This window comes from Sorex araneus, chromosome 1, assembly GCF_027595985.1.
Source record: "Sorex araneus isolate mSorAra2 chromosome 1, mSorAra2.pri, whole genome shotgun sequence".
Lineage (NCBI taxonomy): Eukaryota > Metazoa > Chordata > Mammalia > Eulipotyphla > Soricidae > Sorex > Sorex araneus.
The window spans coordinates 36,682,486-36,695,484 of record NC_073302.1 but is presented as its reverse complement, the minus strand read 5'-3'; the positions used below and the strand labels follow the sequence as shown (position 1 = coordinate 36,695,484).

The 12,999-nt window shown below is 48.2% G+C and overlaps 1 protein-coding gene across 1 annotated transcript in view; it reads left to right on the top strand.

The window, feature by feature from the left end:
* The window catches only part of GABBR2 (gamma-aminobutyric acid type B receptor subunit 2), a 372,576-nt gene that overhangs the window by 204,765 nt on the left and 154,812 nt on the right, over positions 1-12,999 (top strand). The window contains exon 6 of the mRNA XM_004600251.2: positions 8,476-8,676. Within this exon, the coding sequence (XP_004600308.2) occupies positions 8,476-8,676 (201 nt within the window). The remainder of the gene's footprint in view (positions 1-8,475; positions 8,677-12,999) is intronic.

The window sequence follows — 12,999 nt, the reverse complement described above, 5'->3', positions numbered from 1 at the left end:
CAGGGTCCCTGCTGTCACGCCTGCCTCCAGAGAGGCTCCGTAAAGAGCCTGTCGTCACCCGCCCGAGGGACACCACCCGCCCGACTGTGTGAGGTGTCCCCGTGCTGTGGGAGGAGAGGGGGCAAATGGAAACTTAGCAAAAAGAGGTAATCGATATGTTTTTGTTTTAAAAAGATCACGTTAGGGTAGCTTGTCTGCACCAGTTCAACCAAAGAGGTTCCCTGAGTCAAAGAAGGTGAACCAGGGAACTCCCTAAAGCATACACATGCACATGTACACATAGACACACATGCACACACACGTGCACACACATGCACACAAATACAGATACATACATGCACAAGCACACACACAGACATACATGCACACACATGCATACACAGACACATGCACACGCACACAGACATACTTGCACACACATGCATACACAGACACACGCACACACAGAAACACATGCACACATACACATGCACATACACATGAACACAAACATATGTGCACACACGCACACAGATACATGCACATACATGCACAGACACATACACAGACACACACTAGAGACACACACAGAGACACATAAGTGTGCACATACACATACGCATACACACAGATACACACTTAAACACATCGTCATGTGGCAGGCCCAGGCATGGCCATGGAGCCTGAGACCACATTCTATGGAACTGTGTCACTTCCTCATGCCACCACTGTTTCTTTGGCATCACCGCCGTGTGTGTGTGTGTGTGTGTGTGTGTATTTGTGTGTGTGTGTGTGTGTGTGCGCGCGTGCGCGCTGGGGCATCACTGAGGCAGATCTGGCCCATCCCGCCAGAGAGGCAAACAAGTGTCCTGCTACTTAAAGCTCCAGCCTTTGCGGCTCTCCAGGAGCAGAGAGGCCTTGAATAGAGGCGTCAGGGTCCTGGCAGCTGCTTTGGAGGAGGGGGTGGAAGACTTGTGGCCCTTACCTTCGAACCTGCTGACTGGCTCTCCACATAGCACCCGGCCCCCGGCTTTCCCAGCTCTGGACAGGTGAGAATCCCCTGACTCTGAGCAAGGAGAGGGCCCTGATGGTGACAGTGGCAGAGAGAAGAGAAGAACCCGAAGACGTGGACCCCAAATGGCCTGGGGTCACTTAGTGTTGGCCAGTCTTCCCACGCACAGAGCATCCCTGGGCGTGGCACTGCTTGGGGATGGATGTGTCATTTGCCCCTCAGTGACCCCAGGGATACCGTGAGAAGGCACAAGAGCTCCTGGCACAGCCCTGGCAGGCCTGGGGCACGCTGTACCTCACTGGATTTTTCTACCCACTCAGGAGGATTGGCTTTGCTTTCCAGCCATGGAGGCGAGAAGTGGGTTCCCAGGCACTTATGCAAGCTACTCACCTGGTATGTGGCAGAAATTCTCGTGCTGTAGGACTGTGATTCTATTTTTTTTTTCTTAGAAGGTCAGTGGGGGGAAAAAATTGTCTCCTGGGCCAGAGCAGAGATGTGGCTCTGTCCTAAAGCCTCTATCCAGGAAACCTGGTTCCATCATGAAGGAAGGAAGGAAGGAAGGAAGGAAGGAAGGAAGGAAGGAAGGAAGGAAGGAAGGAAGGAAGGAAGGAAGGAAGGAAGGAAGGAAGGAAGGAAGGGAGGGAGGAAGGGAGGAAGGGAGGGAGGGAGGGAGGGAGGGAGGGAGGGAGGGAGGGAGGGAGGGAGGGAGGGAAAGAAGGAAGGAAGGAAGGAAGGAAGGAAGGAAGGAAGGAAGGAAGGAAGGAAGGAAGGAAGGAAGGAAGGAAGGAAGGAAGGAAGGAAAGAAGGAGGGAAGAAGGGCTGATGGACTGTACCTCCATTGCAATTGATAATGTCTTAAATGCAATGTGCTCTCTTCAAATGGACTAACCTAGGACTGGCGAGATCATATAGTGGGTTCTGTCCTACCTTGAATGCAGTGTCCTGGCTCTGATTCCCAGCACCCCATATGATCCCATGAGTGATCCCCGAGTAAAGAGCCAGAGGAAGCCCTAAGCACCATGGAGTGTGGCCCTAAAGCCAAACCAAACCAACAAATAGATTCTGCTGTGTTTTCCGGGAAATGTGCTCACACGGACCAGGTCCAGAAAATGCTGCTCTCCAGATCCTGAGTAACCGCGTCTTGCCCTCGAGAGTTATGTGGCTCGCTGTGTGGCTGACCAGAAGACCACATAGCCTCAGCATCTGACCACCTGGTTCCCTAATATCTTCTTGCCTCCAGCTGGTCAGATGGAGAAAGTTCCCTCCCAAGTTTCGCTTGGTTCTGCTGAGAGGAGAATTCAAAACTGGACTTTGAATCTTGTCTCCTTGACTTCACTGTTTGGGCTTGATAAAATGCCTCGATTTCTGAGCCTCATTATGTGACATCTGTGAAATGCAGACAATAACACATACCTCATAGGGCCTACACAAAGATAAGATCGTGTATATAAATGCTCATTCACACATTAGGGACTCCATAGAGCTATTTCTTTCTGTCAGAAAAAAAAAAAGGTGAAATTCTCACTGGTTCTGCAGGGAGCCCTGAAGTCATTAAATCTGAACCCCCTGGGCTCAGGATCATGGAATGACCCTTTGTCCAAAGGTCTGGCCCCCAGCCAGGATTAGGGATTATCCCTACGTGGGGTAAGGTGAGGGTGGGGTGGTAGAATATACACCTTTTTCATTAGAGGGAAACGTAGAATAAGGCCTGCTTTGGCTGAACTGGGTTTTTGCTATGTCATTGAATGGGACGTCTCTCTTTGTTTTTATACAGCAGCTTTGATTGGGACAGTATTATGAGAAGGGCGCTATTCTCAGGTAGTTTGCTTAAAGGCCATATTATAAGAAGTATAAAGTCTGGAATGAGGCAGCTGAAAGTTCTTTATTATTTGCATTTAGGGTAGAGACCTGTAATTACTGACCCCAAGATGATGGAAAGGCTTTTTTAGTTTGTTTTTGTTTTAGGACTACACCCAGAAGTTAGTCCTGTTTCGGTGCCCAGGAATTACTCCTGGCAGTTCTTAAGAGGGACCACCTGGGATGCCAGGGATCAAGTCTGGGTGGCTGCATGCAAATCAAGTGCCTTCCTGCTATACTATCACTCTGGCCCCCATGGCTTTTTCTTTGTTGAATTATAGTGAATTTATTGTCCCAGAAGACCAGGTTTTGACATACATCTCTTTGAAAAAATTTTAATAATCTGTATCAGGTTGTTAGATCTTTTTGAAAGTGCCAGTACACTTACCTAATTGCTTTGAAAAATACCATACTCTTAAAAATTATTAGTAATTTGCTTTTTGTTATACCTTGGATTTGTTTTCATTTTATATTTGCTTTGAAATTTTAATTACCAGAATTAATTACCTGACTTTTAATTACATCTCAGTATTCTGTATATCACTATTTTGGGGGAGTGTTTTCATACCGGCTGCTCTCAGGGCTGACTTCTGACTCTGCACATCAGGGTCACTCCTGTGGTGATCAGAATCATCTGGGATGTCAGGGTTCAGACTAGGGTCAGCTGTGTAAATGCAGGTACCCTACATGCTGCCTACTTTGGCTATATCATGGATTTTTAAAGAAATAAATGAATTTTTACATAAAATTTACTGTTTTACACAGACCAGGCAGTGAAAAACATATAGCATCATGAAAGTGGAATGTGGAACATTCAAATAATTTGGTATTAAGAGCTTAGTGATAAATATAATCACTGTATAGAAAGAATGTTTTTCTAAAGCATTCATAAAAATACTGTGAGCATTGTTATTTAGAACACTTTTTAATATTGGCATATTTTTCTGTCTTCCGGTATGTTTTAGCTATTCAACTTACTCAAAAGTAGCCTTATCCAGGGAAAACAGGGGTTAGGAAGACTGATCAATGGTTAAACTACAAGTGTGTGTGGGACTGAGGGTAGGCAAGATAGAGAAGAGATCAGTATGAGAATAATAGTTAGGAATGATTCACGCTGGACAAGATCTTCAGGTTACAACATGATACATGCCATAACCATGCCGTTGAACCCTGCACCAGGCTGTTCCATTTGGGGCACCCCGGAGAGGGGGTGAGTGAGACCCCTCCCTGCCCCAAGGGACCCAGCAGCCAAAACCTCCAGAACTCAATCGTCACCATGCTCACGGCCGCTCTCGACACGCTTGGGCCAAGCCTCACTCACAAGTGAACATAGTCCTGGACTGCGTGGCCACAAATGCAGCTGTGTGACAACTCATACCTCACACCACCCATACTCCACATACTCCGGTACCACACCACATTTGATGGGGTTTAAAGTAGGAGGCAACCAATCTTAGAAGTAAATTTCTTTTAGACACACACACACGTATATATGTATATATACATGATATATATATATATATATATATATATGCACAAGAGGCTCAACCTTTAACAACATTAGTGATCTCTTATAGAAGGGCTTGATGGCCCCTGGGTGAAATACAACAATCTTCACACTGTTTCCTCTAAGGAAACTTTTTGGGAGCATTTTCAGCGGTTTTCATAACAAACAATAGAAAATAGATTATTTCAGTTCCACTTTAGGGCAGGCATTGGGGTTCCGGATAGAAACATCCGAAGTACAGTTTTGGGAAAGTGTAATGGTGGTGGGATTGGTGTTCAGATATTAAATGTAATCAAATATTGTGAACTACTTTATTTTAAAACAAATCTGAGGGTTAAAAGTAGGTAAGGGATATTCTTGATTATCCTTCGGTATCAATACTGCAAACCACAGTGTCCAAGACCTCACTTTTGTAGTTGGTCTATCATTTTTGTAGTTGTAGTTTTTGTCTCCAGAGTCTTCACTGAGCCAGTGGGCAGAAGGAATGGAGATAGGATTGGAGCTTGATTTGGGGACAGACATTCTAACTCAGTGGTTTCCAATTCTTTTTTTTCTCCCTGTGAACTGAACCATGGCTGGGGAACTGGAACCACTGTTCTCACTGCCCTCTACCCCGTGGTGCTCCACCCCGGGCCTCCAGCCAGTCCCATCCCAGAAGGAGGGTGGATGGCAGAGCCCCATTGCCGCTGAGACTCAACAGCAACTTTTCTCTGGTGTCAGGGGCCTTTGGGGGCTCTGGTCCACTCTTCTGTGGGCAGAACATCCCAAGCAGCTGGGGGCCTACAGAGAAGGGCAGCCAGAGCCTTGCCTAGCCTCCTGCCCAGGCCACCCTGCCTTTCTCCACACTCTCCTGGTCCCTACGCCGCCTCTGTCCAAGCCAAGCAATGCACAGGGCGTGGCGTTCGTGACTCGTTCCCCACCCAGCGTGCCCTAGGGGAGGTGACGCCCCCAGGAATGAATCGCAAGGTAGTTTCAGGTGCCTGTCCTAAAATGTGCATCATTCCAGAGACCAAAGGTGCTGCAGGAGGGTTGGAAATGAATGAGTCAAATGTACAGCAATTCTTTTATTCTATTGTATTAAATGGTTTTGATGTTCTTATTTACGTAGGTCAGAATCCCAAATTGGTCCTTACTGATTTATTTTCTGATCATGGACTTATTTTTGATCATTCTATTTGCCACTTGTAAAGTCTTGTTGGAATAAGCAAGCTAAAGTAAATTTGTTACGTGCCTAAGGGGGCAGGTTGGGATTGGGAGGAAACCTGGGGATATTGATGGAGGGAAGGTCACACTGGTGATGCTGGGACAGCAAAGGCCTGAAACAACTGTATAATGAACAACTTTGGGAAATCACAGTGTTTTAAATTAAAATTAATTAAAAAAATAAGATGTGCCCAGTCCATCGTGGTGTGCTGAGAGCCTGGTGTCTCCTCTGCTCCCTGATGTCGTTTCTGGGCACTCGCTTCCTGCTGGGAGGGTGACGTCCACTCACAGACCTCACTGGGGACCTGATTTGGATAGGACATGCCGCCCTTCCCAGCTGGGGTTTTCTGGGTGCAGCCGAGCTATTTTGGATTTCCTGGTGCAGAATGACCATGTTAAGAATATAATCTGGGAGAAAAGTGACTGCCATGGAGGCAAGCAGGGGCGAGGGGGCAGGCAAGAAGGAAACTGGTGACCTTGGTGGTGGAAATGTACACTGGTGAAGGGATGGGTGTTGGAACATTGTATGACAGAAACCTGATCACAAACAACTTTGTAGCTGTTTATCTCATGGTGATTCAATTAAAAATTAAATTAACAAAAAACCCCTCCTTTTAATTCTATTTATTAATTAGAATTAATTTAATTTATTAAATTATTAAATTTAATTTATAAAATTTATTTTAATTTAATAAATTAATTTATTAAATTAGAATAAATTAATTTATAAAATTTTATTTATTAAAAGTTTACTAAAATGCAAAAAAATAATAATAATGTAATCTGGGGCTGTAGAGAGATTAATTTGTTGGACTGGAGTACAGGCTTGGCACGCAAGCCATCTGGGTTGATCTCTGGCATGGAGCTTGAGCGTGGCATCTCAACTTGGCCAGATGTGACCCCCAAACAAGAGAACAAACGAAAGAATGAACACATTAGAACAAAATGATGACTTTCTCTTCAGCAGCGTGACTTCACATGAGGATTAGCAAACTCTAGTTTCCAGGCCTGACTTTTCTCCCTTGCTGTGTGACTTTGGGAAACTGAATTTCCCTTTCTGATTTCCAGTCTCTTCCTCTCTAGTATGAGGACAGTCAATCTGCAATGGTCACTTCACAGAGCAAATGTGAATGAGAATCACATAAATGTAAGTCATACACATGTCAGGGAAAAAAAATTTTTAAGGTCTAGATTTATGTGCACCATGCTTTGAGGTAGAGACCCAGAGAAATTGTTCAGCTTGACAGATAGCGTCTTGTCTACACTGCTTATTCAGATCAGATTGTGTTAGCTACTTGCAAAATTGCTCCTAGTGGACTCAGTTTTAAAGTCTGATCTCATATTTTCATAAGTATCTAGGAGAAAATTGCCTCGTGAAATGTTTGTAGTAGGGTGCTGTTGTTCTGATGCCAGCCGGGCTAATCTGACAAGAGACTTTTGTTTTGGTTTGTTTTGTTTTGGTGTCACATTTGGCTATGGGATCAGGGATCTGTCACATCAGGATTACCCCTGGCTTGGTCCTCAGGGATCACTCAGGGGACCATGTAGTGTGCCCTGGATCAAACTTGTTCAGCCACATTCGAGGCAAGATCCCTATCTTCTGTGCTATCTCTCTGCCCCCCCATCCTTCCCTCTCCTCTCACAGGCTAAAGCCTCAAAATCATTTTATCTCCCTCAAGAGCTAGTATATTTTCTTCTTTTTTCAATTTTTCTTTTTTAAAAATTTTTTGAAATTTTTATTTTATTGACTCACCATGAAAAAAAATTCAGAGCTTTCAGGTTTAAGTCTCAGTCATATAATGATCAAACCCTCATCCCTTCACCTGTGCACATGTTCCACCACCAAGAACCCCAATATTCCCCCCTCCCACCCCCATCCCCCCCACCTGAGTGGCTAATGACCTTCACTTTATTCTCTCTATACTTTGAATACTTTCAATATTTCAACAGAGAACTCACTATTATTATTTGGAATTTTCCCCCAACAATCAAACCTGCTGAAAAGGTATCATTTGATAATTTGTTTTCCATTGCTGAGAATGAGGATTATATGAGCTCTTTGGGGTTTTGAGGCTTTGGATTTCTGATATTTAGCTCAGTTCACAGTCTAGATGCATTTCTATAAGAAGCCGCTGGGTGCCAAAATGGGTTAGTAGACTTCCCGGATCATAGTCTTTAAGGAGCAGAGGGGCCGTTTCGTGCACGGCTGCTCCGGATCTCATCTGGGCTCTTCTTATTGACAATAAAAACAAAGCAATGTTTCCTTCTTATTGATCATCACTGTCATCATCACTGTCATCCTGTAGCTCATTGATTTGCTTGAGTGGGCACCAGTAACGTCTCCATTGTGAGACTTGTTGTTACTGTTATTGGCATATCCAATACGCCACAGGTAGCTTGCCAGGCTCTGCCGTGCGGGTGAGATACTCTTGGTAGCTTGCGGGGCTCTCTGAGAGGGACGGAGGAATCGAACCCGGGTCAGCCGCGTGCAAGGCAAACTCCCTACTCGCTGTGTTATCACTCCAGCCCTTCCTTCTTATTGATAATGAAAATAAATCAAAGTAATTTGTCTCATTGCCCTGGACTCTTGGACGGTGCCAAATGCACATTTATTAAGCAGAGGGCTGGAAACTTTGGCGGACTTCTCTACTTTCTGTTCCCCTTGCCTCCCGCCAACAGATGATAAGTATCGTTTCCCCGGCACTCCTGTTTCCTCTGCCGTGTCCTGTTATTTTGTTAGACACGTCTCGCTCAGACAGCTTTGGATCCGCCGAGAGATTACAAGGAGGGGGCGTGCAGGCAGCAGAGAGAGGACGTCCTCGGAGGAGAGGGCCCGCATCCGCCCCTCCTTCACGGCACAGTCTCAAGCAGGGCCTGAGCCGGCACCTTCACACGCTTGTTCTCTCTCTGTTTGCAGGCTTATGAGGAGAACATGTTCGGCAACAAATACCAGTGGATCATCCCCGGCTGGTACGAGCCGCTGTGGTGGGAGCAGGTGCACACGGAGGCCAACTCCTCCCGCTGTCTCCAGAGGAACCTGCTGGCGGCCATGGAGGGCTACATCGGTGTGGACTTCGAACCCCTGAGCTCCAAGCAGATCAAGACCATCTCAGGGAAGGTCAGTGCCGCGGCCCGACCCTTTGGGCAACTCCCGCCCCCCTCCCACCCCGTACCTGTTCCCCTTTGCTCATCTGACCGGGTGATCTGGGCCTCCATTGCCTCGATCTAGTACTGTTACCATCACTTAGTACCTAGTACCATCACTTGACCTCTCTGAGCCTCCCCACCAGGCACCTCCCGCATCCCTGACTAGGGGAAGGTGGGGGTCAAAGGTGAGGAGCTTCACACACAGCAGGTGTGAGAAAGAGGGCGTGACGGCTCTCTTCCCAACCGCAGACTCTGCCAGGCTGTTCTGTCGGGTCCCTCGGGAGGCCTGTGCTCAGGCTAAGTCCTGTGCCAGTCTGCCCGGGAGAGAGAAAAGGCTGCTCCACCCAGTTTGGGGAGCTGTGGGCTGTCAACCAGCCAGGCACCTGTTTCTGGGGCCCTAGCGCCAAGCTTTCCTCGTTGACGGGGTCATAGGTTGATTGCTCCTCTGGGGTTCAGAGTGGGCTTTGGACAGAGCTGCTGTGTGGCGCCCCCCCCCTGCCCCCTGCCCCCATCACTAGCACAGGACCCAGGGGTGGGCACTTCTGTCTTGCAGCCTTCACTTCTTCCTGTTGTTTTTGGTTTGTTGTGTTTGTTTTTGGACCACACCTGGCGATACTCAGGGCTAACTCCTGGACTCTGCACTCCAGGATCACTCCTGGCCGTGTTCCGGAGACTCTGGGATGCCGGGGATCGAACAACCTGAGTTATCTGTATGTGCAAAGCAAATGCCCTACCTGCTGTTCTAGCGCTTCAGCCCCCAAATTCTTCCCATTGTTAACCCTGCCGTGTCTGTCTCGAGGGGCTTCTGAGAGACCCAGGGAATGAGGCGGATGTGCAGGAATTTCCTAAACCTGCATTTCTTTAATAGCGAACAAGAATCAGGGAACAGGCGCCCTCAGCTGGAATGCTAAGAGTTATCCCCAGGATCTCGGTTCTAACCACCTGGCCCACTTCAGTACAACCAAACACACCTTCTTTCCTGTCGCTCAGCTCAGATAGCCCAGATAGTTAAAGATTAAGCTTCATAGGAATGGAATCAAATATCACTGTCACTGTCATCCCATTGCTCATCGAGTTGCTCGAGTGGGAACCAGTAACGTCTCCATTGTGAGACTTGTTACTGGTTTGTTGTTTTTTTTTTTTTTTTTTTGGTATATTGAATATGCCACGGGTAGCTTGCTAGGCTCTGCCATGCAGTTGAGATATTCTCGGTAGCTTACTGGGCTCATATATATTTTTTTCTGTTATTTTATCTCAATTAGCACCAACTCTATAGGAATGATGTACGAATTTGTTCTCCCAAATGACAAATCATTAGAAACACCTTCTGTAAACAATGCTTTAGATCATGCCAGCACCTCAGAGATGGTGGGAAAACTTTCTGGTTAGAAAATGTGGGAAAGGGGAACACTATTTTCATACAAAAAGAAATCGATGAGTATAAAAGAGAAATTTGGGAGGTGCTGAATAATGAGTAAGTATAGCTTTTTTTCTTTCAGGAAGTGTTATTTTTGAAAGGTGTTGAAGTTGGCACTTTATTAAGAGTCTCAAATTCAGGGGTTCCCTATACTCTAAAAATAATATGAATTTTGTGGAAACACAGAAACCAAGCCAAAGTCCCTTGACGACAGACAGGGCGTTATATAAGCCGAGGGACCAAGACAGACCAGTGACGGACATGATCACACAGAGCAGAGCTGTGGAGACACATGACAGGGTATGAGTCACCACAGGAAGAGTCTAGAATATTCCAAGAACATGGCTGGGACCAGGTTGGAGAGCTGTAGGGCTGGAAAGCATTTGGGGGAAATAATTTTTTTGTGAGTATTTTTTTTTTGAGGAAGTTTTTTAACCTGACGACACCATTCCCCAAGTCTCTGGGTTTTCTTTTTAATTTTTTTTTAAACTGGGGACTAGTGAAGGGGCAGACATCATCCCATATTGCTGTGCCCCCAAATGTGACACTTCGGGGCTTTTCTGGGCCTGCTCACTTCACTCTTCGCCCCTCCCGTCCCGCCCCTTCCAGTGAGATTCCAACCTAGCAAGAGTCGCTGGTGGAAGTTCTCGAGAGGCCGGAAAAGTCTTTTGAATCTGTATCTGCTGGGTACGTGCCAGCTTGGGCTCCCAGTAAGCATGGCAGGGCCTACTGCCTGGCTCCTGGGCGTCCCCAGGTGCCACAGAATTAGGTTCTCTGCTTGGAGCAGTTTCCAGTTTCGCAGAAGGCCTCATTCCCGCCCTCAAGGAGTTGAGAGAAAGAATTACCTACATTATTCCAGATTACAAGGTGGTCAGAGCGTGGAGGCCAGCTCCAGCCCCTCCCAGCTGCTGAGCGCACGCCTCCCCTCATTCCCTCCAGTTCCCCCGGGATACCCCCTCCCCGCTCCTCCCCCCCCCACACACACCCTGCTGGAGGTAACCACATCCTGGCAGATGCCCCTTTTGGCCCCCATCCTCTTCCAGTTATAGCTCACAGATCCACCACAGCCAGGCCCCAGGGCCCAGATGTAAGGGGATGCCCAAAACCTCAGTGATGAACGTGGTTTTTTTTTTCTTTTCTAATGTGCTAACACCACATTCATTTGTAACACTCAAATGCGAAACTGTTTATGATGGACAGCATGTTCCGTGAAGACAGGAAACACAGCACCGAGATGAGGGCGTCATCCCCTGCCGTGAAAGCTCAAATCTTGTCTTCTTGGAACATTTCGAGATATGGTTTGTCGTGGATTTGGGGGATTCTTTCTGGAGCATTGTGTTAGAATGTGACATGTATTGACCGCTGAATCTTGCTGACCTGTGGGGGAGCCTCTCTCCGGCCTCTCTCAGGACCTGGCCCTGCCCGGATTTCATGGGCCAAGGTCTTTCCCAGGCTCGGCTGCTCCTGGACACTTGCGCCTGTTGACTAACCGTTCTGGGTGTGTGGGTGGCCCAGCACTGACAAAACTGTCATCCCTCTTTGTGGCCTAGCCACCAGCCGACTTTCCCAGCTAGCCCGCAAGAAGAGCCTCTGGTGGAAGTTCTCGAGAGACCAGGAAAGTTCCTCCTTCACATCTGTGTCTGCCTGACACGTCCAGCTCGGGCTCCCAGTCAGCTCGGTAGGGGCCGCTGCCCTAATGGCAGGACTCGGGGGTGCCTGAGGATGCGCCAACACTTGCACACCCGATATTCCTAATGGACACTGGCTAGAGTGGGTTCTCCTGGTCATCAGGAGATCCGGGGGTGATAGTTTCACCGTTCTTACCCACCAATCTGCTACCTCAGCTTGTTTCTCTCGGGACCTTCGTTTCCTCTGTTGGAAATGAGCCATGAGACCAGAGAACTCCTGGGGCCCTGTCCCACTGAAGGTGTTGAGGTTGGCACTTTATTAAAAGAGTTATGAGAGATGGAGGCTAAATGAGAGATGGAGGGCACGACAGCAAGCCGAGGGCCAGGGCGCCAGTGTTCAGCTCCAGGAGGGTGTCAGCTCAGGGCAATCAGTGGTCAATCCTGGTAGGAATGACAGTTAGGCAGTACCGTGGTGGGCTGCATTCTCCCAGGCTCCCCTTTCACATGCCTGCCTCTGGCACCCGGCACACGTCCGGGCACACAGAGGGTTCCTTTGGGGGAAGACTGTGTCTGTACCCTGCCAACAGCCCCTTCCCATTGGAGTTCCCTGTGTGGGAACTAGAGTTCCCTGTTTGACGTCCCTCCGACGTCAAACGCAGTCGTCGGAGCACAGATGAGAGGTTTCCAGAACATCCAGGCACTCGTTCCAACTCTGCAGTCCTGTTCTTCTTCCTTGTGAAGCTCCCACTGCCATTCCTCTCGGGCTCCGTCATCGCCAGGCTGGGCTTCTTTCCTGCTCCAGGGCCACATCTTGCCTGAGGCTGGTTTCCCTGGTGGGCACTGATCGTGGCGGGGCCGGGGCCCAGCTTCTTCGAGAAGGACATTCTTCTCTGGAGGCGCGTCCCCTGCCGAGACCCAGCGCCGGGCCAGGGCACCAGCTGCAGCTGTTCACAGAGCCCAGCAATCACGGCCCTCATGGGGGACCTCAGAGGTGGCCCCCGCCCACTGCCAACAACACTTGGAAGAGATTTGTTGTGTTTGCTGGCCAGGAGCTTCTGGGCTCCCCCTTCACTGTTTAATCAACACAGCGGAACCAGAGCAAACACAGGCTGGAAGAGACGATCCAGGAGAAGCTGTGCCCAGCTCGTTGGGTCTCTATGACAAAGAAGGTGGCGTCTGTAGGGAGCTCTGGGCTCTCGAGAGGAGGAAGAGAAGGTCTGTGGACAGGCTAAAACTCTCCCTGGGAGTC